The following is a 26,831-nucleotide window of genomic DNA, read 5'->3' as shown; positions in this document are numbered from 1 at the left end:
AGAAAAGTAGAAGAGAATAAAGAGATTTATCAATCTTATCTTGTGGGTCTAACAGAGTATACCCTCTAGCTTCGACTACGCGACTCCATCTGCCAGATTTCCACTTTCGAAACTGTCAATCAAGTGGAGGTCTGCACTTGTCCTTGACAATGTGAAGTGGATTCTAATCTGCACAGAGACCCAGCACCTAACCACCATCAAGGCTCCGTGACACTATGGCTTCACCAGCGTGTTGCCATCCGTCTCTTCATGCGCTAACATAACACAATATCTCGTATAATGCTACACCCGTCCCAACTGGATACCTTCAAGAAGGTTTCTTTGGGAGAAGACGAGGTGCTACTAATGTGCTTACTGATCAGTCTCAGTCTATAGGAATCTATACTGGATGTACCTGTCTAAAGAAGTGGTGTCTTAGGCAGCACCAGCAGTAGTCCAACACCTTAACCGAAGGGTTCCAATGGTGATTCCGTATGAAAACATCAGCCCTAGAACAAGCTTATATCCTACCAAAGCCCTCGATCTTGCAGCCCGACACCTGAATATCATGAGGACTGTAATCTGCTTGGTGAAAGTGGATTTTGCTGATCCGCATGGGATGACTTCTTCAAGGTTGAGCTTATGGCAGATGCGTCGACCTACCTCTAACTAATGAAGTAGAGGATAAATCTAGAATCACTACGCTTCCCTCTCTATAGATGGATAGCCCCTTGGTGGACTTAGAATTAACTAATGGAGTGACTAGGCTGCTTCCTCTGTGCTTGGGATATATATAGATCACGGTAGGATTCCGCCTTAAACAAGTAGTCAAAGTCGTATACTACAACTCTTGAATGCTGCACAGTATCCTATACAGTAGAAGCAGCATGATATACACTTTCAACCAAACTCTCAGATCTCTCACCATGGAAATACTCTGAGCCATGATCGATCCAGCGGGTTCAAGAGTTTGGCAAAACACCACATAACAGGCGGTGACAGACGGCAGAATACAGGTACCTGAGCAGATGTTCGATGCTGTTGTGGAATATTGTTGTATTGCCATCCAAGGAAGAGCAAAAGTCAACATCGATAACATTCACAGGAAGCTGGAATATCTTCCTTGGCAAAAAAATTGATATTCAGACTTTTCCCTCAGCACTCTCTCAAATGCTTCCAATCTAAATCTTTCTGCCTGTTTACGAGTACGACTTACGGAAGCGGAGCGTGGGTCTCTTGGCTTCCTCGTACTATCTATCTGCCTCTGACGCCTGCGCCACACGTCTGACTATCCATCTGGGGAAGCCAGTCAGTCTCACTCCTTTTCCTGTGAGAGATTATCTGGACTACATCCAAGCTCCATCCACTCTCTCACTGTAGATCTTCAGTTTCATCGGGTCTTTCTTTGTGTTTAAAATCTTCACTTTTATCTCCCACAAACACAGGGAGTATGTCGCTCACTGTCGCTCCTTTCTCATCCAGATCATGATCCCGCTTACTCCGGCATCCGTGACGTTGTCTAACTTCTACGGCTCCCCCGAGCCACATCCATTCCGCCATGGGCAACGATAAGAAATTCGAATATGAATCACTTCCCATTCCAAGTTACGAAGAAGCTATTTCCTCCCGTCCAAGCTCATCGCGATCTCATCTTGGCCCCGATGAAGCCAGCGACGATGCGGAACGACAGGGATTGCTGCATAATGCCGACAATACCAGTGGTCCGGGCGGCCCACGATCTCGGCCTCATGGGTACCAACCGCCAACGGTCGAGTCCGTCCGTAACAGCCTGGATGATCTTGCGTCCTCGGGAACCGATTCCGCTCGGGGGTCGCTCGAGGAGTTGCAGCGCGAACTCGCCCAGATGGATGTGGAGGAAGCAGGGGTGCAATCGTCATCTCGACGGTCCCGGCTGGGCCAGCATTTCTCGAAACGATTCAACAGTCTGAGTCGGACGCTCTCTGCAATACAGTTTCCTTTTCGCCGCTTCCTACCAAACTTCCGATTCACAATTAACCTCGATGGAGCCCGTCCACGCTTCCAAGACCATAGCTGCATTATCATGCTACGGGTGTTTGGGCTGCTATTGGTAGTCGCTCTTGTATACGTGTTCTTCTTTTCGAACCTCTTCAACCTGAATTCTCGATTCATGATGGGTCAGTCATATAGCGCCGCTTCGGTGCAGAATTTCCTTCAGGGCCACATCAACGAGACAAACATCGCGGATAATTTGAGAAAGGTGACGAAGTTCCCTCATATGGCTGGTACTGAGGGAAGCTTTGCGCTGGCAGAATGGATTGAACAGGAATTTAAAAATGCAGGACTCGATGAAATTGAAATGGAGGAATTTCAAGTTTACCTCAACTATCCCAACGAAGGCGGAAGGAGGGTGGCGATTGTTGATCCGCCCGGCATGGCCTGGGAGGCTGCTCTCGAAGAGAAGAACGAACAGACTATGGTTTTCCATGGACATTCAAAATCGGGAAATGTGACTGGCCATTTGGTCTATGCAAACTATGGTTCCCGAGAAGATTTTCAGCTCCTAGCGGACCAGGGAATTGACATGAAGGGCGCTATCGCACTTGTGCGATACTATGGCTCGGAGACAGATCGTGCCCTGAAGGTCAAGCTTGCGGAGATGGCTGGCGCTGCCGGATGTATCATCTACTCTGACCCGCATGAGGATGGGTTTCGGCGGGGTCCCGCCTTCCCTGACGGACGCTTTATGCCGGATGATGGTGTCCAAAGGGGCGCAGTAAGCTTGATGTCATGGGTTGTCGGGGATGTTCTTTCCCCGGGTTTTGCCTCAACCCCTCAAGAGAAGAAACGACTTTCAATCGAAGAAAGCCCCGGATTGCCCGGTATACCAAGTATCCCGATCGCCTGGCGCGATGCTCAGAGACTCTTGCAGGTTCTCAAGGGTCATGGTACCAAGGTACCCAAGGAGTGGGTTGGTGGTGTTCCCGAAGTGCAGGAATGGTGGACGGGAGACGGTGGCTCCCCCAAAGTGAACCTGATGAATATCCTGGACGAAGTGGAACGACAGCCTATATACAATGTCGTTGGGCGCATCATTGGATTGGAACAGCCTGAAAAAAAGGTCATCGTGGGCAACCACCGCGACTCGTGGTGTCTTGGCAGTGCGGACCCAGGCAGTGGCACTGCGGTCTTCTTAGAGCTTGTTCGCGTCTTTGGTGAACTTCGGACGTTTGGATGGCGTCCGCTGAGGACCATTGAGTTTGTCAGCTGGGACGCGGAAGAATACAATATGATCGGTTCAACGGAGCATGTGGAAAAAGCGATCGAAGCACTTCGAGAGAATGCATTCGCTTACCTGAACGTTGACGTTGGGGTGACCGGCAATAACTTTGATGCCTCCGGATCTCCGTTATTCCAGCGGATTGTGATGCAAATCCTTGGTCGTATTGCGGATCCCATCACCAACGAGACACTCAAGGACATCTGGGAGAGAGCCCAGAAGAAGTTCAGTCCTCTTGGTTCTGGAAGTGATTATGTGGCGTTCCAGGACATAGCTGGCACCTCAAGTGTGGACTTTGGATTCACTGGCGAGCGTTTCCCCTATCACAGCTGCTACGAGAACTATGACTGGATGACCAAGTTCGGAGATCCTGGGTTCCAATACCACAAGGCTCTAGGTCAATTCTGGGCTTTGCTCCTTATTGACCTTGCTGATAACCCTATCTTACAGTTCGATTTGCAAGTGTACGCCGATCATGTGCATACTTATGTTACCGATCTGGTGGCCTACGCCAAGTCAAAAAACGTCCCGGTTGCCCCCCAGCTTTTAGAGGACCGCGCCGTCGGAGAAGCGTCCGTCAGCTTCCAACCCCTCTTTGACGCTGCGTCCAAGTTCAAAAGCGACGCAGAAGAATTCGACCAATGGGCCCAGTTATGGCACGACACCGTCTGGGGTGCTGGTGGGTTCGAAAACAACGTGATGGCCATTCAGCGACTGAGCCATAATTCTCGTTTGGCCAGCTTTGACACCCAACTTCTGGATCTAGATCATGACGGCGGAGTAAGTACCCTTCCCTCTCACATCACCAGTGTCCCCGACACTGACAGTTTCCGTCAGATCCCCAACCGCACGCAGTTCAAACATGTCATCTTCGGCCCCCAGCTGTGGTCCGGCTACGACGCCGCTGTCTTCCCCGCCATCCGCGACAGCATCGACTCGGGCAACTGGACTCTGACCCAGGAATGGATCGACCGTGTCGCCAAGATCATTCACCGCGCAAGCAACAGTCTCGTGCACAATTAGACCCCTCCCTACATCTCAACCTCAAAATTTTTTAATCTCGCTGAAACCAGTCCTACTCTCCCATCCATCATCAATTGATACATACCTCCGCCCGATCTCAGTCTCTCAAATCTATGTATACTTGTCATCATCTGTGCATCAGCACGTACATACACGAATATACACACACTGCCTGATCCAGGCTCCTCTGCATCTCAGCGCAACGGAAAAAGTATATCAGATCTAGCGGATTGAACCTCACACACAGTTCCGTGTTTTCTTACCTCGGTCCTTTCTCTGCCATTCTGGGGAGAGAAAGCCACCTTTGGCTTTCCTTAGCCTTTTTGTACATACCTCCGACTTCATTTAGCATTCTTGTCAGCCCCTGAAGACAAATCTTGAATATTCTACCTTAGTTTTGCCGCGGTTCCACCTCTTTGACCAATCGATAGAAAGAACGAAAATGAAGTATTGGCTTTCAAGTGTCTATGGATTCAAATAGATGAGATTAATTCATCTTGTGTCACCGTTCATTCCAGTTGTAAAAACCATGGGACAGCTGCGACATTACTGAGGTCGGAAAAAGGAAAGGAACTCAGATATGCCATTGAAAAGAACACCACCGTCTAGAGGATTCACCCAAACCAACCCACAACGAAAAATGAAATGCAGTCCCCCAAACGCCTGTAGTATGTATTATCCCATCGGTATATATACAGCCCAATGCCAGGGAAAAAGAAACAAGGAGAGGACATGATTAGTAGAACTCGCTTTGTGTGCAAAAGTGTGAGTGCTTCTGTGGCAGAACCCCGATTTGAGAAAGAGAGGACACGAGGAGGTATTGGGGTATTGAACCTGTGATTTCACTAATTAGAACAGGGGATATTATTATTAGAAGGATGAAAAGATGGATCAAAATTGCTGTCGACGGCCGGAAGCGCGATGGCCGCCTTACTTGCGGAAGCCTTCAACGCCCAGCATTGGAGTCTCCACCATCCGGTCGCAAGGGACACCCTCGTCGCGTCTTCTGGCAAAGAAACTGTCACACTCAGTGACAATTTGCGCCCATTCGGCGAGGGCTCGGCCTGCATACTTGCTGGCCACGACCCCGTCTTTCGCAAGGCACCGAGTATTTCTTAGACCAAGGGTCTTCCCACCGTCCGCAGCATCCTGTGCTGGCCCCTGTATCTCTTTGTCTGACGCTGCATCCTCAAGACGGCAGTCAGTCTTTTCGCGTTCATCAAAATCAATTGCAGAGGCATATTCCGACGCATCATCAACCGGTCTGTCCAAGTATCCTCGGAGCTGCAAGTGCAGCTGCGCTCCTACAGGAAGGCAAGGGCCGTAGAGACGCTTATTCTTGCTCGGCCATTGCGGCCTGTCCATCCATTCCAGCGAGAACTTGAAAGTATATGGCTGATGCGGCGTCTTCGGTCGGCTACTCTCTCCCGTGCCATTCTGCGGTCGCAAATGGTCGTCCGAGTTCTTCTCTGTACCGTTCATGGTATCGTGGCTCCTTGAATCCGAATCTTCCGAACTAGTGCTCGGAGGCGATGCGTCGTCATTGTTTCTGATGCTGGAAGAACTGCCAAACATCGCCTTCAGAAGATTCCACCTTCTCTTCGGAGCTGCCTGAGACTCGGAGAAATCGTCGCCCTTGGAGCCTACCGTCAGTTCGGTTGGAGCGGGCGGCACGACGCGGTCGAAGGAGACGAAGAGACTCGGCGGCGTAATGTGATTATCACACCGTATAATGATGATCCGGCGCCCCGGCGCTGGCGAACATGGTGCAGACGATAGAGGGGGTTTAAGTCCCCTTTCAGCGTTTGCTTGAAAGTCGCGATAGTAAGACCAAACCCGTTGTAGCCGGTTCCAGAGCGTCTCGTATATTGTGCTACAGATGATGTTAATGGTCAGCGAACCCAAGGCAGACGCACGGATACCAGAGGGCTTGTACTTACGAGTCAAGCGGCGAGGGCTCCCCATTAAACCTACACACCCGCCAACATAGGAGACGCTGAAAGTATGCGCGCACCATTGGGCTCCAGTGACTGAAATAGTGATAAAACAAGGATTCATCGAGCAGAAAGTCCAAGCAGAGATCGGCTTTTCTTTCCTCAGAAGTGATCCACATGCCCCAGACGCAAAAGAGAAAGGAGAATACTCTTACTTCGGTAAGAGAATTGTGACTCCGCATCATTTGGCGGCAAGCCGAAAGCCAAAACTTCCAGTCAAATAATTCCATATCCACAGCTTGAGAGTAGCGTGTGAGGATGGGAAGGACCTCCTCGACGAAGTCGCACAGCAAAAAGCATGCATTGTGGTCAAATAAAGAAGTCTTCTGAGCGGCAGCCTTCATGATGTTGCAGAAGGACTCCGCGTACAGTAACCGCGCGCGTTGAGGCTCGAGGGAAGATTCAGACAAGAAATCACGCAGAAGAATGATCAGGCGATTCTCAGCCATCGACCGGTGACTGTTAGCAGAGCCTAACGGAAGAGCAGATACTGTTGCATCGGCACCCTCAATGAAGTCATCAAAAGTGATGGCTGCGGCGGTGTGCGTACTCTCAGGCATCTGTGGACTTGATTGTTTGTAGAGAGTGTCCTCCATGACTACAAGCACCTGAGCGTGAATTGGCAACAGACCCGGGGCTAGGATACGTTTTGGTTTCTCAATATCTGTCGGCAGAGCATCTGCATAGAGTATGTGAATATACTTGACAAAGACAAAGAAAAGATCTGTGTCTCGACCACACCACCTCGAAACCCAAGGGCTTTGCCATTGTATCTGAGCTGTACTCAAAGGCACGTCGGGTTTTTGCCGAAGATATCGAACGAGAGGTGTGTGAGAATGGAAGCATAGCGTCCGGAGGGCGATGGGAAAATTTAACCCGAGATCCTGGGTGAAAGCACGAATGTTCCTGCATCGCTCTACGCCGGAATCGGCAAGGATCCGTCGAAAAATACTCGCGGGGGTGTTCCATAAGCGCACTAGAATATCTGCGACGCCAGGGCAGAAGAAGAAGGCGTATGCGCAGGCCTTCCCGCAGAATGCCACCAAGCTAGCAGGTGCATGCCTCATTGACATTCTCTCCACCACGAAGGCCATCTGAGACAGCAGATTCTGAACGAAGATATTCCTGATGTTGTGATGGATTGACTCAATCAGGAAATCCGAGCCCGAGGAGTCAGAGCTCTCCGATATCGAAGTCGAAGCATGATGGAGTGAATTGGGCGGCTCATCCCTGTTCGGGGGCATGGGGAAGGGAATTCTCCATTCCGGCCGCATCATGATGCCGACAATCGCCTCGAGGTAGACTGGACGGTCAGTGCCCGAAATGGATTGATTGTTCTTGCCATTGAGCATTTCCAGTAACCCAGTCCACCACTTGTTGAGAATATTTACGCGGCGGTCGAGGTCTTCAGCTCTCAGAGACTTGCAGGACGCACTTGATTGGTTGCGATTTAAGAAGGGCAGCAGTGAAGAACGGATGACATTTGCTTTCAGAGCACTCGACTTGGAATGGAATCTGTGTCGCTTGATCAGCCAACTGAAGCTCCAAAGGGATTAGTTCTTATCGGCGCCGGGTATGAATGTACTCACTTCTGGTAATCAGCTTCGAGTCCACGGAACACGCCCCACAGCTCATCCTTCTTTCGCGGAAGGTCTACATATCCAGAAAAGTTTCCAGCGGTAACAGCCGCTCCTTTGGGCATGGGAGGGAGAATCGGGGTAGTCACATGGAGAGATGCGGCAAGTCTTTCCAAGGAATTCTTCGCCCGTAACGAATGAGGAGATGAACTAGAGCTCGGACTGTCGTCTTGGCTTTGAGTTACGACTGCAACCATCGGACGCCTGGGGCGTTTGCTCAAAATGGTGCGTCTGCGAGAAGGCATGACAGGATCGGTTTCCTTCACTGACTCAAGTCGAGAGTTGGATTTGGATGGTAGACCCTGCGATTTCGACGGTGTCTGATCATCCGAGCGAGAATATCGGTTCTTGGAAGGCTTAGGAGACGGCGAAGGGGATCGAGACTGGGAGCCGGAGGAGCCCCAGGGTTTTCGAGCTAGGTTAACCAGTCTGCCCGACATGGAACGGGCCTTGGAGGGGCGAGCGACGGGCTCTGGGGCTTTTGTCTCTGGATACTTGACAGGAGGTTTCGCGGTCGCTCCGGAGGGTTCTGAAGTAGCAGGGTCGTTCAGATCCTCGGCGGGCAGGGTGAATCGAGAGACGGCCACGGCTGACTTTTCCTTGTTGCGGCGTAGAGAGGTCCGTCGCAGTATGTCCTTCCCCGCAGCCACATCCTCCTTCGACGGCGAGGCTTGTTCATTATTTGGGAATGTCAGGTCGGAAAAGGTTCTCCGCAAGCCGGGAGACCCAGGTTCAGTAACCGGAATATCTGAAAGGTTGTTGTAACTGGCGGCACGAGAAAGGAAAGCGCTTTCTTCATCGATCGGATTGGTTGGAAGATCGACAGCGAGAGAAGACATGATCGGGTATATATTCAATCCTGTACTATAGATCCACGAGGAGGTATCGTCCGAGGACTGTGGACATTGCTCTCGGTCCGGAAAGTTGAATGACTGCTTATCTCGAGGTCGGATGAGACCAGCTCCTCCATGTAAGAGAAAAGAGATAGGGCAGGGAGAGGACAAGAGAAGAAGGGTAGAGACTCGTTGTGTGAGCTCAAACCATATGCAGAGAGGTCGGCTCTAACGCATTGGGGGCCGGCTTTATGGCTCTCAAGGGACGTGGGAGGGCTGGGACGGCGACGCAGCAATGGCTGAGTAGGAAGGTGGTAAGCAGGCAGACCAACAGACAACTCGGCGGGCTTCACACTAACAAGGTGAACACGTCAGGCCAGGATACCTCAATCCGGCTATGATGCTGATATGAGCCTTTTCCCGGTCAGCTTTATGCGGTGTCCAGCGATAGTATCAACGTGAAAGGGAAAATTGAGCGAGTGGTACCGCAGGCTCAACGAAGGAGGCAGCGTAGTTAACCAACAAATGAAGATTCGGAGGTTGGAGATAAACGAATGACCGGAGAAGTAGGATTGATAAGGCTCCCCCTCTTGCTGTCAGATTCCGATCTATCTCCTCTTCCTTAAGCAAAAAATAGATAGATAGTCTGACGCTTAATGAAAGAGGGGGAAAAGGGCTAAAGAGGCTCTAGTGAAGGAGATAGTGATGAGTGATGATGACGGGGAAAGGGTCCGTATTTCGGTGAACCCGCGTACCAGAGTGGTGGGACTTGGTTTTTGTAATTAATCAAACGAGGCCCTTGACTGCCTTGTAGGTTTCAGAATCCAAGGAGTAGCTTATGATGACGATTTTGAAGATCAAGAGTAATTAACGATAGTATTCGAATGGACTACAATTGTTGTTGCGTTCTTGTCGAAGAAAGGGTGTATGGTGTATGGTACCAATTGTGCTACTGCTACCTACCTACTACCTATGTATGGGGTACCTATGCATCATTATATGTACATAGTCTGCTAGAGCATGGGATAAGTCAGTAATATTATTATTACTTAACTATTAGTTATTTTGCGATAGCGTCATGCACCCATAATACAGACATTCTTTGCAGTACATAAGTAGGTACACTGGTACCTAGGTAGGTAGGCTCTGGTAATTTATTGACAAATGGTAAGATCCTCTAACATCATTTGGTAGGTATCCATATCTCTGCCTAGGCATATTTCGTCCAGCTGAGCCACATTTCCAAATGCTAGAAGACATGTCTTGTACTCCGTATTATTCCTTCGATGACTTGTTCACCCCCCAAAAAAGGGCCGTTTTCCTCCAGATGCAAGGCTGAGACGGATCTTTAATCCAATAGTCTGTCCGCAGTCATTGACGATCAATAGTATGCATTCTGCCTATGACATCCTCGCAGCGGTGGTTGGATTGGAGACTCAACCGATCAGCCATGGTACAATAATCATCTGTATAACTACCTTTAATTACCTTGAGCTGGGCTCCTCCACACATTAATCGCAGACATAAGAGGGTGACAGATAGAAAAATAGTGCCAGACCACCATGTATAGATGGCTAGGCTCATTTGTCCCTGCTAAACTACCTATTTCACTATCGTACCTCATCATCAATGCTCAAGGCCAAAATCTAAATGATGAATGACTTTAATCTATCGTCCGAAGCAAAGCTTCCTCAATTTGATCCTCAAGAATGTTGTCCACTGTACACACAGTGACAGGTCTTTCATGGACATTCCAATCAGAGTGTGTCCTCCCTATCCGATCTTAATATGTTGTAGCATTCAGTAACCCCTTCTTTCTCTCTCTCTCTCTGTGTGTCCCAGAACCCAGCAGGAATTGAAATCGATCGCTGCACGTAATGCTACACCCTACACTCTCTAGGTAGCTTCTAGGATCTTCCATCTATTGACACTGCAGGATCCATCACGGCGCCACGCAGCATCGATAACCTCTCGCTTAGCACTGATCTAGAAAGACTGCAAGACTGCCCTTCGTTCTAGACAGCACCGGAGGAAGCCAGCGGAGCCTAGCGAACTCAAGATTCTTCTCCCAAGGGCAAGATCTGGCGGTCTGATGTTCCAGATGCCCGTCTTTAGATTTTCGGAGCTGTCATATGTCGGAAGGCGCCTGAACATCAATACTCGAGATTATCGGCGCATGCCTATTGTCCCCCCCTGCGTGCGATGCAAGAGCCAAAAGAGGCAATCAAAGCATACTCTTGTATCGCAATGACGGCAACGAACACGTTATGCTGTCTGTATTGCGAATCTCCCTGCAAGTCTTTTTTTCGATAGCTCAGAACATCCTTGCCATGGAATCCGGATACTAACTTCTTCTGTAGCTAAGGGTAAATGAGTTTGATTCTTTGCTCCCATCTGCTCGTCCCCCAGTTAGAATCATTACAGGAAGCGGAGTTAAAGTCAAGACTATAAGCAGTCATTCATCATTCAGTCTCTGAAGTAATTTGGCAAGCTTTGGCCATGAACACTGTGCCCAAGAACAATCAGTAATACGGCGGTGAGCAAGATGAACAGAGCAATCTCAAGCGCATATATTGAACGTTAACCTGAGCCTGCAACAAGATCGCGAGGATCGACCAGGTCAGTGGATCTAGACTGTTGGCCTAAAGTATGCCTTCTCCGAGCACACTACAACCATGCTTATCACTTCAATACCCCAGTGGAGTCTCCGGGCACTTAGTTGCTTGCATCAAATAGAAGAAAGGAAGAAACAGGTTCATATGCTCCGAAGTAGGTTTAATTTACACGATTCCTTCAGGACTCATCAATGGAAGGTCTTCTCTTGGTTCCGTTCCATTGCCTATCAGTCCTGATTTCCCAGACTTTGCCCGAAAGCAATAAACCTAGTGGTGAGCGGTCTCCTCCTCAGGCTCCTCCTCGAACCAGCTCTCTTCAACGGGGGCGGCCTCACCGGCGGCGGCCTGACCCTCAACCTCAACATCCTGGCTCTCGTAGGCCTTCAAATCGTTGGCAAGGTTGGCCTCCTCGGGGGACTGGGGCGCAGCAGGAGCGGAGAACTTCTGGACGTGGGCCTCAGCATCGCCGGGCTTGATGGGCGTGGGCTTGTACGCCTGGAGTTGGCGCAGGTAGAGCTCCTGAACGGGGTCGGCTAGAACGAGTATCCGATGTCAGACACAGTCTACAAAGTCCATCATACACAGGCATTTCCTATTTGTTCGGAATTGACTGAGGCCAAAGGATAATCAATCGGGACATACCCTGACGGACAGCGGAGGTCAGGAAGGAGCGGCGGGTAACAGAAGAAACCTGTTGCCGAGAGACGCGGGCGAGCAGGGAGCGCTAATCAGACAGCAATTAGCAGCCTTATTTCCTCCAGACCATTCTCCTAGGAATGAAACGAACTTACCGAAGCTCTGAGAGTCTGAGACATCGTCGCGGCGGGGTGATGAATGAGGGGAGAACCTGCGGATGTGGTTTCTTACGAAGAATAATATGGCTTTGGTCCGTGAAGCCGACGTTGAATGTTCGATGGATTCTTCGGGACACTTCGGCTTGGCGGCTGACTCAGCAATCATGCGGCTCTTACTACTCCAGACGGCGGCGGCAACACTTCTGACTTCACCTTTGCCTCGTCACCTCTCTCTCGCCTCTGGGCTCGCCCCTCTTGACTCGATCCAACCGATTGCAGTCAACCGGGACAACGTGAAAATGGCTAGCGTTTCTACCTCTGCCCGTCCCGAAATGGGTCAGTGGAGGAAGAACCTCTCGGCCCATCTCATCTGTCCCGAGTGCAGGGAGGTCCCGCCCAACCTCGAGTTTCCTGATTCGCATGAGACAGTCTGCGGCTCTTGTGGTCTGGTACTCGCTGACCGAGAGATCGACATGCACTCTGAATGGCGTACGTTCTCCAACGATGACCAGAATAACGACGACCCCTCGCGTGTCGGAGATGCCACAAATCCTCTGTTGAACGGCGACCAGCTTGAGACCCAGATCGCCAGCGGAGGCTCTGGTCGCGCGCGAGAATTGTACCGGGCGCAGAACAAGCAGTCGAGCGAGAAGGCGAATAAGGCTCTGTTGGCCGCCTACAAGGAAATCGGGGCGCTGTGTGATGGATTCAACATTCAGAAGAACGTCGCGGATACGGCCAAATATCTCTTCAAGATCGTGGACGATGCCAAGGCGTTCAAAGGAAAGTCACAGGAAGTCATCATTGCCGGCTGCATCTTCATTGCTTGCCGCCAGTGCAAAGTTCCTCGGACCTTCACCGAAATTTTCGCGGTCACTAAGGTCACCCGAAAGGAGATTGGTAGGATCTACAAGGCTCTGGAAAAGTTCTTCACGGCTCAAAACCTGGAACGGATCAATGCCGTTGTGTCTAGTGGTGGTGTTCCAGATCCCAACGACACCTACACCGCGACAACTTCCACCAAGCCCAGCGACCTCTGCAACCGTTTCTGCAACCTCTTGGACCTACCGTACCAAGTTACGAGTGTGTCCTCTGCTCTTTCCGATCGTGTGACGACCATGGGAGACCTTGCTGGACGCTCGCCTCTGTCGATCGTCGCGGCTTGCATCTACATGGCTTCTTATCTGATGGGTCACGGCAAATCCGCCAAGGAGATCTCCCAGGTCGCACACGTCAGCGACGGTACCATTCGGGGCGCGTACAAACAACTCTACGCTGAACGCGAGCGCTTAATCGACCCCGAGTGGATCAAGGACGGAAAGGGCGACATGAAGAACCTGCCTGCTAGCTGAACAGCTACTTGCTTCTTCTCTTTGCCGAGTTCTCTCGAATCCAACCTCACATGCGGCTACCTAATGGGAAGCGTAAACCCTTGTCCAATCGTTAGCTTGACATGTTGTCATCTATCAACATCTCATGATACCCCCCCTCACTGAACATAAAGAAACAGCTTGTTCAGCTTGTTTGATTAACTTACATCTTCAAAGAGATTTCAGGTCATACCGAACCAGAAAAAAAAAATTCGCATTCTTTGGAAATTCCGCATGCTTCGTTTTTTAGCGAGCGCTGTTTCAGATGGCTAAACCGGGCCATTGGGCAAAATTTGCAGCCACCGGGTGCTTTGCTGTTTTTGCTTCCATGCATGTGAATCTTCCTAACTTCTAAATTGAATTACAATTGTAGTAGTCTCGGCCTCTCGAGTCGACGCAGGATGAGGAAGGATCTGGGAAATTTTGCAGCGCCGCAGCATTGACGAGTTTTGAGGGCAAATTCGTCTACATCAAACGTTTCTGTCATTATGTCTCCACAGCTAGGTCAGAATAATACAGATTCGAGTCTCAAGCTACCTGCAGCGGCATCCATTGTTGTTACATGCCATGTAGTACTAGCGCTATTCCTAATTATAAAATGCCTTCAAAGGTATCATCCACCTATGATTGGTCCTGGTCCTCGACCAACAACATCATAGCACTCTAGGCCGGAGGCAGTCTACATGAATGCTAGACGAGAACTCGTTTTGTTTCTGTCTCAAACTGACTAAAAACGATGATGTCAAACGCCGCAAAGAAGACTCAGATGACCAAAAATGAAAGCAAGTTTCTTTCACTGCTCCTCAGGGGGCACAGAGCCTTCCGACGATCTTTTCCCGTCAGCAGTTGCAGCCAAAGCTTCAATGACGTCGTCTACCGGGGCCGATGTGCTAGATGTGATTCCAGACTGCGCATCTGCAGACTTTTGCTGTACCTCACTCTCGTTCGGCTTCGTGAGTTCCGTAGCAGACACAGCCGCAGCGTCCCCAACCGTGCTTGGTATCGTCTCAGCTGTCTCGGGTGCAGATTCCTTGGTTGCCGTCATCGGAGAAGGATCGGTGGATTCTCCGGCAACGTTTTTTGACAAGGCTGGGGCCATACTGTCCTTCGAAGTCGAGACTTCAGGTGCAGCAGGCTCAGGCTGCTTAGCCTTCACTCCGGTTTCGACCGTGAGATTGCCATCCTCACCGACTTGCCAAACATTCCAAGTCTCGATGATCCTAATTTCGGGGATCGTCGGTAGCCTTGTACTAACGTTCTGGGAAGCTGGCTTTCGTCGGGATGGGCCACGTGCCCTACCCTTGCGAGCATCACTCAGTGGTACTTTTTCTGCCGGAGCTTCCTCCTCTTTCTTCTCTTGGGGCTTTGGCGCTTGGGGACCCAGCTGCAAACGTGAATTTAGATCTGACAAGAACCCTGCTCTGAGTGCAGCAATCTTGCTTCCATTGGGCCGAATGGGGACAGCTGGCTTTTCTTTGGCTGGAACTTCCTCTCCAGCCCCACGGGTAATGGGCTTGGCTGGCCGAGGAGGAATCTGTGGCTTGGGTCTATCAGGTATGCTGGGCGGCTGTCGTTTTTCTGTTGGAGAGGTTGCAGAGGAGGCATCTACCGCAGGAGTTTGTTGTGACAGCTTCTGAGGGCGAGATGGAATAGCGGGTTTGGATGGTACATCAGGACTCTTCACCTCACTCTCCTCCGAGGGCTCGATTGTTGTCACGAGCGTCTGGCTCTCAGGTGCATCTTCCCAGATGTCTCGACTGGGGAACCGCTGCTTACAAATTTCAGGGCGCGGTTGTGTCTTTTCTTTTGATTCTTCGGACTCAAGGATGTGTTCTGCGACCTGGCGAGGATCAAGGTGAGGAGCGTGACTGCGGCGGAACGACTCCTGTTCCGGCGTCTCAAACGCTTCCTGTTTAGGAATGTCCGGTGTGGAAACAGTGGCATGGAGTTGCAAGCTGTTGGGAGAATCTTCCCAGATATCTTCGCTGGGGAAGCGGTGCTTGAGCATTTCAGGACGCTGCTTGAAGCGGTCCGCAGCGGAAATGGATGTCTTGTCCTTATCATCCTCGGGAAATAGCGGCTCATACTCCTCAACGTCATCCAGAGGCGTGTGTGTCTCCTCACGTTCGTCGCGAGAGTTGTATCTCACGAGAGTGGGCATGCCACCTTGGTGGGGGGCCGACCGACTATTTGAGCGACTGTGGTTAACGCTAGGAGTGTGACTCCTGCCATCATACTCGCTAGGCCGTCTATCGAAGGTGGGAGAGACGGCAGGATGTTGATAGGCCGATTCAGGGCGGACTTCATCCGCAGCCAGAATAGGTTCATCTTCATCTTCAAGACCCGCGCCCATTTCATGGGATTGTTCTTCAGGCGCTGGGGTCGGTGCAAAACCATCTGGATGATGAAGGGGGTGGTACGGGTCATCGACATGAATAACACCAGCGTCTTCAGACTTGCGCCCCTCTCGCTCAACGCCAACCTCTGAAGCGGGAACGTCCGTGTTGCGCAAGGGGGACTCCCCGACCAAGCGCGAGCTGCGGCGCGATTCGGGAGCCGGGGTTGCCATACGGTGAGTGTATTCATCTGTGGCAATGTACCCGACCTCCTCATCCGGAGTACCCGCAACGTTAGGAGAGGTACCGAGACCAGAGCCGGTCACAGCGGAGCTACGGACGATCTTGTTGAGATCATCGCTGCTCAGCGCCCAATCAGGGCGGGGAGTCCCGACACCAGGGCCATATTGCCCGTGTTCGACCTTGACGTACTCATCGGGATGCTTCTCATACCAAGCCTTCTCAAACTTGTCGGTGGCAGGCACACCATGTCCGTGGAGTCCATAGCTTCCAGGGGGTAAGGAGGCCTCACGGCCGCTGCGAGTTCGGTGATGGTGGCGTCCCTGGCGTTGACCTCCATGCTCCAACTGATAGGGGCTTGGAGATGGTGCCTGCACATCACCCGCATTGGGATACATGGGAACTCTCTGACCAATTTCAGGAATTCCTTGCTCATCAGCGGGAAGTTGGAGAGAGCGTCGACGATCAGAGGATGCAGTGGAAGAGTCTGCGCGCGAGCCGCTTGCTCTGGAGTGAAGCGAGCGACTAGAGCGCTCGTGATGGTCATCAGGCACCGGCGATGCGGACACGCCGAGGCCGGCAGCGGCGGCCTGACGCGAGTCTGTACGAGTGACAGCCTGCACCTTCGCCTTGGCGCTCGAACTGGGCAATGACGGGCGGGGCGCATGGATCTTGAGATCACTGCCCACATTCCTGGTCTCCGCCGGAGTACCAATTTGGTGATGACTATCTGACAGATTGCCGATATCTAGGTTCTGGTATTCGATACCCTCTTCTCCAAGTGACGGTATCGTCACGCTTGGGGGTCGCTGTGGGAGATCGTTGGACACCGTACGAGTCAACCCCGCGGAGTTCGGAGGTTCGTTCAATGGAGAAGGAGCATAGCTGTCCCGAAGAGGAGACACGGAGCGTTCAACGCGTCTATTGGGACGAGGAGGGATCTTTGGCATGTCTGATATCGACTTGGGACCAAGATTCGACTGAGGAGACCTCGAGGGTCGAGGAGGGATGACGGGGGCTGCTTGTGTCGTCATGATTTCTCGGAGGGATATGAAGAACCTCAAATTAAAGCTAGAAAAATAGAGCTTCAGAGATGGTGTTAGCTAAGGTTTGATCAAGTGCTGGGGTTGGAAAATTGAGACACGTTGAGCTTCAGGAGGGCAGATGACAGCGGGCAGCTGTGCGTAGCTAAAGAACTTCCCCGCACCTTGGGCTGGAGGAATAGGATTGAGTGAGTGGTCATGAATTATCTGTCCCTTTACAGCCATTGAGACAGTTTCCAGGGGAGTTTAATGGGTAAATATCATCGAGAGGGGGCTTTCCAGCAGTAGGAGTCAGAGGCTTGAGATAAGACAGATCCAGCAGGACACTGAGCTGATAAGGCTCTTGGTTTTGCCATATGCAAGCTCACACGGAGATTCCAACGTTTCCCAATGAATCCGAGCAAGACAGGTAGCCATAGCCGGGAATATAGAGAGAGCTGATAACATGACGCAGCATAATTTGCTTACCGATTGTGGATCAATTCCAAGAACCGATAGCTAAACGGGCTCAAGCTTTTGCAAGATGAGCGAATGGAAGGAGACAGGACAATTGGTGAGCAGACGACTTCAGAAATTACTTGACGAGTAAATAGGAATGTAAGAGGATGAATGCAGAGAATTTGGATAGGAGGAGATGTGGTGATGGTGGTGGAGATCAAAAGTAGTCGTAGTTGTAGCGGCAGCAAAGACACATTAGCAGCAGGCAGATGATGTATGACTTTTCGCATGGCAGAGTGACCATACAACGAGTCTAACTGCCTTCTTCCTGCCACGGTCCACCGCCCCGTCGCGTGACGCTCTCTGACGGCATCAAAACGCCAGGGCCCCGCTGTGTCTAGCTCCTGTGGTACAAGACAATTTCAAAACCGTCCGGTAAAATATAAACCACTCAAAGCCGTTCGTTGCAATTGCGGGCGGGGGGTACATCAGGCTCATCTTCTTTCCATTCCAGGATTAGTAGACGTACCCACTCTTATTCTTCCTTCCTTTGGCTTGTTTAATAAAAATGATTCTCAATTAATGGACATTGTTGGGCACCTTGCAAGTTTCCTGTCTGCCACCCGAGAATTGGACTACGATATCTTCTAATCATCACAGACATTCAGCTATATAGGCTAAAAAAAATGTGGAATCTATGTTATCAGGAGGGAGTACCTGAATTTGTCAGGTACAGTGTACCTACTTAGTGGTAGGCTAAGTTGGGGTCGATACGGCGGGATTGAATGCCTCAGGGTCGCTAGAGTAACTTTGCACCAATCAGATTCAAGATTTCAGGGTGAGGGATAAACCTATGCTGTAGCTGCATAACAAGTGGTATCATCATATCTGGTTAATCTGAGGCATTTTAACATTGCTCCTTATCTTCATGGATAGATTCTATCTGACACAATTTTTGCATCTTCAGGCCACATAATTGAGCATTCACATGGGCTTTACCCGAGGGCCAGAAGCCATGATCTAGCGTACCTATTTATGGGTAAACCACACGTAGATTGAGAGACACGTTGGAAGGTTAATGGTGACCTCTATGTAGCCCCTTTCTCTTTGTTACTATTTCAAGAGAAAATCCCTCTTGCCTCCTGACCCCAGATAAAGCAGCTGTGGGCCAGACCAGACCATGGTCGAAAAATCATAGTTTCGTCAGTACAGGTATCCTTACAAAGTTACGAGGTACCTTATCTAATGGGTTACCTTTTCTAGCACCTGATGTTCACCCCTCGTTGAATGGAACAATAGAATCCTTCACATGTGGCTGTGCAGAATTCAGTTTGAGACAATCATGAGCCTTAGGCGAATGACCGCATTAGCCTGGAAGCGTCAATCTTCTCTGGCAACAGAGTCGATCTCAATGACAACAGATATACGGTGTGCCTCGCTGGCCCTATTGGTATGAAAGCATACGCTCTCGGCACAGTTTGTATGGCTGTTGCTGTCGAGGCGGTGAGCATCTCAGGTTTCAAGTCCTCCAGAGTAGAATGGCGTCATGCATCAGCATCTTTGTTCTGATGACTGTTCATGATACTTACCTACGAGGTTTGAGTAGATAAATAGACAATTCTTAGGACTCTACGGAGCATATTGGCCGATTGAACCGTCCATATTGTCTTTGCTCGAACAGTAACCTCTAAGCCCGACCTATCCTCATGTTTGTTCTGTCCTCCAAGGTTAAATCATAGAACCTCTCAGCTTGTGGGCCTGAGGCCATAACGGATTCACTCCTAACCAATCTCAGCACCGACATAACAAATATGTACTCCGTACGAAGTCTATAGAGAGCGACGATAACCCCCACACACTGTGTGGACCTCTTTCAAGGGTAATCAGATTACACAAATACTGGGGTGGAGTGGCTGACTAGGTACCAGGGGGAGCAAATAAGACTGGATGGAGATCCTCAGATCATAGCGTTACAATCTTCTTGTTCATGGATGTCCGTAGATGATTCTACTCTGTACGGTTCTACGGTTCTACCCATCTATCCATTTCTCCGTGACTGTTCGATATTCTAGTATCCCAGGCCCCCATGGGCACTTCTTTCCTCTTTTGTTGGGGCATGTCCTGATTCCCTGCGCCCTATGATCACAGCTAGAAACTCAAGTCTAACAGACTAACACAGTCTGGCAAACAAGCATGCAGGCATTAAAACCTCTCTGATTAGACCACGAGGGATGGGCTGGCCACTTGGCAAATGCACCAACACGGACGTTGACACCTTGCAGAGTGCATTCGAGCATAGAGCTTCAAACCTGTCAATGCTTTGTGAAGACCTAATAAAAATACATTTTAACCTTCATACACCCCGAGTTTCATTTTCGGCGCCGTCGAGCATATGGTACTCTGTACCCGCAGGTAAAGTACTAGAGTGCTACAACCGGAATTACCATAATGGAAGCTTCATTTTTTTCTTGGTAACCTCCAACCATGTAGTCCTCAAAACGCGGGGTAAAGGCGCCTGCCGGAGGGGTATATGACGTAAAGCGCGCTTTCTAGTACAGTCCATCGGCATCAATAACTACCTGTCTAGGTATAATGTCCTACCTAGGTACGGAGCAGTAGATAACGGTATTCGAAGGGAAGGTGATATGTGCTTATGTGATGTATAGCAGATTTACCAAGGCGCTTGCCTGGGTCCTTGCTGGTGTTCAGGGACATAGACAACCCGAGTAAGAAACCTGTAAAAGAGATCCTGAATAACAGTCACATATCTGGTTAAATAAGATACTTTGTTTTGTTTGTCTTGAGGAAAGGAGCAATGAGAGAAAAGCTTCTTGACCTTCAAGGCTGTTGGTAAAGTGACATCTCAATATCAGAGAAATGTAAGCCTGCTGTTTGCGTTCCCATGGGCAACGTATGGTCAGCAGCAGGTTTATCATGGGGATATTGACTCTTGCATTGTAAGTTGATCCTGTTTATTTCAGAAACCATTTCAGAGACCACACAGGGTCGAATATCCCCTCCTCTCTCTAAAGTAGTTCATTCATCGCCAGGATGATAACAGGGTATTAAGTGGTATACTTGCACTCGCAATATAACTCCATGACCTTCGAGCCACGAATGAGGACAAAATCCGCGCAGGAGTAAAGACACGTGCAAATTCAATCAATGCAGAACAAACGAGTATGAAATGGGCATTTGCTCCTTCAATGTTCCCAACCTCAGACGAATTCGGCATCCGCCAATCCGGCATGGGATAAAAGTACAGGCCTTTTGAGGCAGTCATAATCATGGCGCATACACTGCGGGAATGATGGTTGTGATCGTTTTTGTTTTCTTTTCTTTTCTCCGACTCTCCTTTCGCTCCGACGTGCATCTAATTCGTTTCAGTGTCTCTGGGGTACCCAATAATCTGAGAAACGACTTGGTTGAATATCTTCGTCAAACGATCATCTGGACAAGTCCCTGCCCACCAAGAGTCTTGCTGCCCACGAATTCTTGGCTTTTGAGGCCCGCCAAAGCATAGAATATGGAGGCAATCAACAAGAAGACGGCTGCAACGATCAAACTGGATGCTCCGGAGCCGGGGAGAAGACTAAGCCATTGAACGACACTCATGACGCCGTACATCGCAGCGCGCATCCAGTTGGTGGTGAAGCGCCGAATGAATGCATCGAACTTGGAGGAGGTAGGGCAGATTCTCAGCAAGAAAGGAACTTCAATGAAGATGAGGATCAATCCCGAGATACTAAGATCGTCAGTTCCACTGTCCAGAGTGTTGCTCAGTAGGACTGGCATACAGGCATAGTACGCTGAATATGATGCGCAAAACAGCGAAAGAGAAGATGTTCGCGATTCCGAGAGCAATGCAGAGGATGATGCACAGCACACCCGTCCTATCCAAGATCAAGTCAGCAAGCTTTCAGACCAGGACTGTGACAACTTGCAATAAGGTAGCGTCATTAGGGATTTGCAATTCCATGCTATAAACCCTTTGGAAGAGTTGTGGCAATCACAAGGCAGCGGTGAGGAGGCTTGGTGGTAGATCCAGGCAACCACCATTTGTCTCCAACATGTTGTTTTGGGCCGCGCTCAACCCTGAAAAGGACGTAAAGAAAAGGGAGGAAGAGGTAAAGAATGGGTAGCAAACCATTGCCCGTAAATACCTATACAAGAGTTGAATGATTAGCAATCTGGCTCTTTCTTGCCTCCCAAAAGGTAAACAACGAAGACGCATACTGAAGTTTCTCGAACGGAATTCCTCTGCCAATGTCATGGTGGATGATAGACGTTTATTTGAAGAGAGAAAAGGTATGTCTGTATACAAAATGATCGTCTCACGGAGATGAACCAAAGACAGAGTTTGTGTATAGGATGAAGATGGTGAGAACGTTCGATTGTTGACGCTCGTCTATAAGCTGTGGCTGAGCGGATGCGATTGACAGGTGCGGGTATGGGCCAGGTTGCCAGATTGTGTCGATCCCGTTCACCGCCCGCGGCAAAACTGGGTAGCTAGGTAGAGAGGTAATCGGCATGCATAATTCCATCCAAACGACATCAGATATTTCAATCCTCGCAGAAGAGCTCCATAGAGAACTTGTGTTGGACATTGGGACTTTGTGTAGGCTCACGACTGAGCTGCTAACCTTTCTATGTCTACAGCAATGGAGTCTGCTGACTCCAAGCATAGCCGGGCTATCTCCAGATGTAAGGACAACATAGAAAGCTCAATATCTACTCCTTAAGCTGATATGTGTTTCTATCAGCTTCAAGACCTCGTAGCTCAACGAGAGGGCCTTTAGATGAATTCAAGGAGTGAGCCGAACTCTGGTCTCCCGAAGCCACAAGGGTTTGCTGACGAGGAAATAGCCCCCTCGGCTCAGCCGATGTCAATGAATCGTCTGCTTCTTTTGTACAAGGTGCAGCTCAAATTGGGATTTACTCGGGCCACAGTCTTACGGCATTAGATCCACTGGCGCCAAACGAGCTACCACCGGGTATCGAAAAAGACCTGTCGTATCTCGTTCGCTACGACGTCTATCATTCCCTATCACAAATTGATATTCCACCTCCACTGCGCTCGGAGTTTATCACGCCAGCCCCTGATGAACTATTGAGCTCATCCTTGGGTAAAGTTGAGAAATTGTTGGCTGAGGGTCACTTCTTACTCGCCGCTTATCTATGCGGAACCATCCTGACTTCTCGTTCTCTCTCACCAACCGATACCAAGCTGATCTTTGGGCTTTTCTATACACGACTAGCATGTTTAGAACTATCTGGGAATGTTATTTTAGCAGCTCAAGAATCAAAGGCCCTTGAAGACTTGACTTCGGCCTTTTATTATGTTGAGTTCAATAAAGACGCATCCGCGAAAGAACCCCCTCAAAAACTGTCAGTTCATGCCCGCCATATCGTACCGTGGCCGCTGAGAGTTCTGGCAGTGAGGCTCCAAAGCATCGGGTTTGGTGATTCACGCCGAGGCATTGGCGGCCTGTACGAACTTGGCCTTGAGGCACGAAGGGAAATCATGCGAACAGACTTAACACAATCGGAGCGAGAAATCTGGAGGGATAGATTGACTGATCTCGGAATCAGAAGCGTGAATGCCTTGATCGAAATGGGGGATCTTGACGCTGCAAGACGATCACTACACAGCCTAAAATTATCCGACTCGAAAGCCGCGATAAACAAATCAAGAAAAGTACTTCTCTTCTTGATGATTGGCGACCTTGACGCCGCAAAGAAAGTATACGAGGAAGCAGGCGTGCCCAATCAGAGTATCCTCAAACCGCTCCTCAGCATGGCGGAAGGCCAGTACAACGATGCAGTGGCCGAATGGAGGGCACTTCTCGAGAACGGCGAAGAGGAAAATGATAAAGCCTTGATTTCCCAGAATTTGGCCGTCTGTTTATTATATACGGGACAGCTGAATGAGGTAAGTCGATGCATTTCCGGTCCGATATACTAGCCGAGTACGCTAAAGCTGACGCTTACTCGCAGGCTCGTCAAATTCTGGAGTCGCTGGTTGGTTCTAACCATTCGTTTGGCAGTTTGCTCTTCAATCTGTCCACAGTCTACGAGCTTTGCTCCGACAAGGCTGGTATTCTCAAGACCAGTCTTGCCGAGTCTGTTGCCAAGCAGCCCATCTCAGGTGATCTCAATCTTGATCGGCCAAGTGCGGATTTCAAGTTATAAGATTTGCGCACTCCAAACCGACCTACATTGATGTCCTGCATTCGGAGGGATAGTGATACTTCATTTCTCTCGAACACTATCTAAGGGTCTAACCTTTCAATGATGAATGATCCAACGAGACGTCTGACGCTCATGCTGTCTCGTGCCAACCCAAACAACGCCATGACCGTGCAATGCCTCTAGACTCACATTGACGCTGAAACCTGGGAACAATCGTTATAAATGAATCAATGAACTAACGCCTTTTCATTCGCTGTTCTTGACTGGTACCACCTTGGGTTTAGGTTTCCTAATGACTACCTTGTCACCTTCTAGCTGCCAACCCAATCCTTCTTTCTCCACCAATTTCTCCCAAGTCCACTGTCTCCCATCTCCTGTACAGCCTTCGACAATCCAGCTCACGCTGACGTTGAGATAAGCACTGCCGACGGCTTTAAGCGCATGCCTCCGGACACGGTCCTCGGCCCAATTGATCACAGCCCGCGTAGGTGAATCCACCTCGTTTCGGACCTGCCAAAAGGCAATCCAATTGTCATGCATCAACGCCGCCAAAACACGGTCAACTACGTCAGACTCAAAGGCGTATTGAGTACGCGCGCGTGCACGCAGCTCGAAGGCAGAAACCATATCCCGTTGCCGGCACGCATAGTCGAGGATCAAATATGATATGATATCTCTCAGCTCCGAGTCGGGTAAAGGGTGAGAGGATGAATGTAATGTTTCAAGAAGATAACGGAGAGAAGGGAAATATGAAGGTGGATGCTGAGCGCGGATGGAAACTGTGACGGAGAACACATGGACCTGCTGTTGGAAAGACACGGGAACTGAGGACGCGGTGGCCAGCACGGCTTCCCTGAGCTTGCGGAGAGATAGCAGAAGAGTGGATAATTCCGTAGCCGGCGGAGGACCAGTCTGCCCGGTCTTGTGGCTCGGCAACTGGAGGCGAGACGTTGGTGGGTTCTTCGTCGCGTCCGCGGAGGCACTGGTAGGAAGGGATGCAAAAGCCTCCATCAAATTTCCGGCATGTCGAGCACAGAACTCCATCCATCGACCCTTGATACGCTCAAAATACTTTTTTTGTTCCTTGTGATCTAGGAGCCTGTGAGGGATCAGCTCAATGAACAACTGCCCGTCCTGCGTGACCGTCCGATCTGCTCATTGGATTTTGATGCGCACATACAGCCGATCACCTTTGGACACAAATCCAACTACCTCAAGAGGATCCCTGTCCTTCAGAGGCGTTAAGCGGGTTTCGGGGAATCGAGCCGAACGTGCTGGGGGACCCGCCATGGCTGGCAATGTGCCGTAATAAAGAGCGGGATGGTGGATTGCGTCATGAGGGGAGATAACAGCTCTATCGCTGTCGTCTGTCCGGCGTGATCATGGATCGTCAACTCCTGGAAGGAATTACTCCCCTGCCCTGGCCGCGGGTTTGGTTTGTTTGCTTAGTTTTGCCTGTTTGCTTATGAGTGGGACGCCGAGGTTCCTTTTTTTCCCAACAGGACAATTCTGAGTGATTCCCAACGATCTAATCATCTACGGTATCTTTCAACAGTTGCTTCTGTCTCGGATCTCGATACTCATCTGTCCTTATCATCCTCCCAACTGTTCGTCTTCCGTAGTTGTGTGGTGACAAGCTTGTGTTGATTTGCTCAAGTTTCTTCCACTTCCCGCTTCTATACTTGTTTACATACTTCTACTACATGTGAAGAAACATGTCTGCTCGCCAACGTCGTCCCGCTGAAAGCTATGAAAATACATCAAATTCGTCTCAGCCTGCCGCTATAGCTTCTGCGGTTCTCGAGAAGCCTCCGAAGGTTATGAAAAAACTTGTTCATTGGGACGACCTACCGCATTGGCAACGTGATAATCACCACATCCACACGGGATACCGACCAGCCTCGTTCTCGTTTCTCGTGTCCTTCCAGTCTCTCACGTACCTCCACAACGAAACAGTTAACATTTATACTCATCTTCTGCCATCACTACTGTCTATTCCCGCTGCGTACTTACTGTACCAGGAGCTTGTTCCTCGTTATGGGACTGCCACAAGGGACGATATCATTGCCTTTAGTTGCTTCTTTGCAGGAGCTGCCTTTTGCTTGGGGATGTCGGCAACATATCATACCATTTCAAACCACTCCCCGCTAGTCGCTCGCATAGGAAATACCTTTGACTATATCGGTATCATAGGCCTTATTGTGGGAAGCTTCGTGCCAAGCATCTACTATGGTTTCTACTGTGTTCCAGCCCTCCAACGACTGTACTGGACGATGATCTGCGCTATTGGCCTTGGCTGCATTATTGTCTCAATTCTCCCCAAGTTCCGGACGCCTCAGTGGCGGCCTTTCCGCGCAGCCATGTTTGTCGGCATGGGTCTGTCGGCGGTGTTTCCCGTGCTCCACGGGTTGCAAATGTTCGGATTCGACCAGATGACGCGCCAGATTGGGCTCGGATGGCTTCTTCTTCAGGGGTTCCTCTACATATTGGGGGCTACAATCTATGCAGCTCGAGTTCCTGAACGTCTGCGGCCAGGCAAGTTCGATATATTGGGCAGCTCTCACCAGATCTTCCACGTACTAGTGGTTTGCGCTGCTGTGGCTCATTTGACTGGCCTACTCAAAGCATTCGACTACCGACATAGTGGGGTTGCAGGAAGCTGTCTGTTAGAGGTTAACTGACCTTCTGATTCGCCGCCAAAACTGATAGAATCACGCGCGCAATGCATCACTCTTGAGCAACAAGTTTTGGTTGTTACCGTATTAGTAGTTGAGAAGATGACGCGAGCTGATGGCGACTTGTCGAGGACGACACCAGATTTGTCCAACCAAGTCACCCCCTTGCTGACAGTGTGGCATGCGGGAGCTCTTCCACGATATGAATTGGCAAACTCAAAATGCTGTGCAAGAACAAGGTGTTTCTGGAAGCATCACCTGGCTTCCATCAGGAATTGATTTGACATGCTTACCGTTTGATTCCTGGCTACTCGAGCTGGACAGACGAATAGAGAGTCGCACATAGAAATCCTCCAGCTCACATGGCATGGCTGTCATGCATCTCAGTGATCACTCTCACTCT

At 50.0% G+C, this 26,831-nt stretch overlaps 9 protein-coding genes across 9 annotated transcripts; 4 read left to right on the top strand and 5 right to left on the bottom strand.

Annotated features, from left to right (window-relative positions):
• Nucleotides 1–1,049: 1,049 nt before the first annotated feature.
• On the top strand, nucleotides 1,050–4,261 carry AFUA_3G10650 (M28 family metallopeptidase; the record flags this gene model as incomplete). The annotated part of the gene is made up of 2 exons (XM_077804413.1): nucleotides 1,050–4,018; nucleotides 4,076–4,261. Exons 1-2 carry the CDS (start codon nucleotides 1,538–1,540, stop codon nucleotides 4,259–4,261), a joined length of 2,667 nt encoding a protein of 888 aa, XP_077660565.1. The 5' UTR covers nucleotides 1,050–1,537.
• Nucleotides 4,262–5,191: 930 nt separating this feature from the next.
• Nucleotides 5,192–9,864, bottom strand: AFUA_3G10640 (DUF1765 domain-containing protein; the record flags this gene model as incomplete). Its single annotated transcript, XM_077804412.1, has 4 exons — nucleotides 9,481–9,864; nucleotides 7,845–9,412; nucleotides 6,202–7,770; nucleotides 5,192–6,134 (listed from the first exon to the last, which is right to left on the bottom strand). Exons 2-4 carry the CDS (start codon nucleotides 8,729–8,731, stop codon nucleotides 5,192–5,194), a joined length of 3,399 nt encoding a protein of 1,132 aa, XP_077660564.1. The 5' UTR covers nucleotides 8,732–9,412; nucleotides 9,481–9,864.
• Nucleotides 9,865–11,607: 1,743 nt separating this feature from the next.
• On the bottom strand, nucleotides 11,608–12,155 carry AFUA_3G10630 (ATP synthase subunit H; the record flags this gene model as incomplete). The annotated part of the gene is made up of 3 exons (XM_749463.1): nucleotides 11,608–11,873; nucleotides 11,983–12,064; nucleotides 12,132–12,155. 3 exons carry the CDS (start codon nucleotides 12,153–12,155, stop codon nucleotides 11,608–11,610), a joined length of 372 nt encoding a protein of 123 aa, XP_754556.1.
• A 62-nt stretch (nucleotides 12,156–12,217) lies between these two features.
• Nucleotides 12,218–13,486, top strand: AFUA_3G10620 (transcription factor SUA7; the record flags this gene model as incomplete). The annotated part of the gene is made up of 1 exon (XM_749464.1): nucleotides 12,218–13,486. One exon carries the CDS (start codon nucleotides 12,218–12,220, stop codon nucleotides 13,484–13,486), a length of 1,269 nt encoding a protein of 422 aa, XP_754557.1.
• Nucleotides 13,487–14,297: 811 nt separating this feature from the next.
• AFUA_3G10610 (Aim21 family protein) lies at nucleotides 14,298–17,114 on the bottom strand (the record flags this gene model as incomplete). Its single annotated transcript, XM_749465.1, has 1 exon — nucleotides 14,298–17,114. One exon carries the CDS (start codon nucleotides 17,112–17,114, stop codon nucleotides 14,298–14,300), a length of 2,817 nt encoding a protein of 938 aa, XP_754558.1.
• Nucleotides 17,115–20,492: 3,378 nt separating this feature from the next.
• Nucleotides 20,493–21,996, bottom strand: tvp18 (Tvp18 family protein). Its single transcript, XM_749466.2, has 4 exons — nucleotides 21,798–21,996; nucleotides 21,709–21,724; nucleotides 21,359–21,454; nucleotides 20,493–21,306 (listed from the first exon to the last, which is right to left on the bottom strand). Exons 1-4 carry the CDS (start codon nucleotides 21,832–21,834, stop codon nucleotides 21,000–21,002), a joined length of 456 nt encoding a protein of 151 aa, XP_754559.1. The 5' UTR covers nucleotides 21,835–21,996; the 3' UTR covers nucleotides 20,493–20,999.
• A 1,278-nt stretch (nucleotides 21,997–23,274) lies between these two features.
• Nucleotides 23,275–23,753, top strand: AFUA_3G10590 (uncharacterized protein; the record flags this gene model as incomplete). The annotated part of the gene is made up of 2 exons (XM_749467.1): nucleotides 23,275–23,493; nucleotides 23,559–23,753. 2 exons carry the CDS (start codon nucleotides 23,275–23,277, stop codon nucleotides 23,751–23,753), a joined length of 414 nt encoding a protein of 137 aa, XP_754560.1.
• Nucleotides 23,754–23,999: 246 nt separating this feature from the next.
• AFUA_3G10580 (uncharacterized protein) lies at nucleotides 24,000–25,043 on the bottom strand (the record flags this gene model as incomplete). Its single annotated transcript, XM_749468.1, has 2 exons — nucleotides 24,000–24,852; nucleotides 24,934–25,043. The coding sequence occupies 2 exons, from the start codon at nucleotides 25,041–25,043 to the stop codon at nucleotides 24,000–24,002; spliced, it is 963 nt and encodes a 320-aa protein (XP_754561.1).
• A 425-nt stretch (nucleotides 25,044–25,468) lies between these two features.
• On the top strand, nucleotides 25,469–26,434 carry gprO (hemolysin III family protein; the record flags this gene model as incomplete). Its single annotated transcript, XM_749469.1, has 1 exon — nucleotides 25,469–26,434. One exon carries the CDS (start codon nucleotides 25,469–25,471, stop codon nucleotides 26,432–26,434), a length of 966 nt encoding a protein of 321 aa, XP_754562.1.
• Nucleotides 26,435–26,831: the final 397 nt, after the last annotated feature.

The sequence above is a fragment of the Aspergillus fumigatus genome, chromosome 3 (assembly GCF_000002655.1).
Source record: "Aspergillus fumigatus Af293 chromosome 3, whole genome shotgun sequence".
Classification (NCBI taxonomy): domain Eukaryota; kingdom Fungi; phylum Ascomycota; class Eurotiomycetes; order Eurotiales; family Aspergillaceae; genus Aspergillus; species Aspergillus fumigatus.
This window is presented reverse-complemented; position numbering and strand designations above follow the sequence as displayed.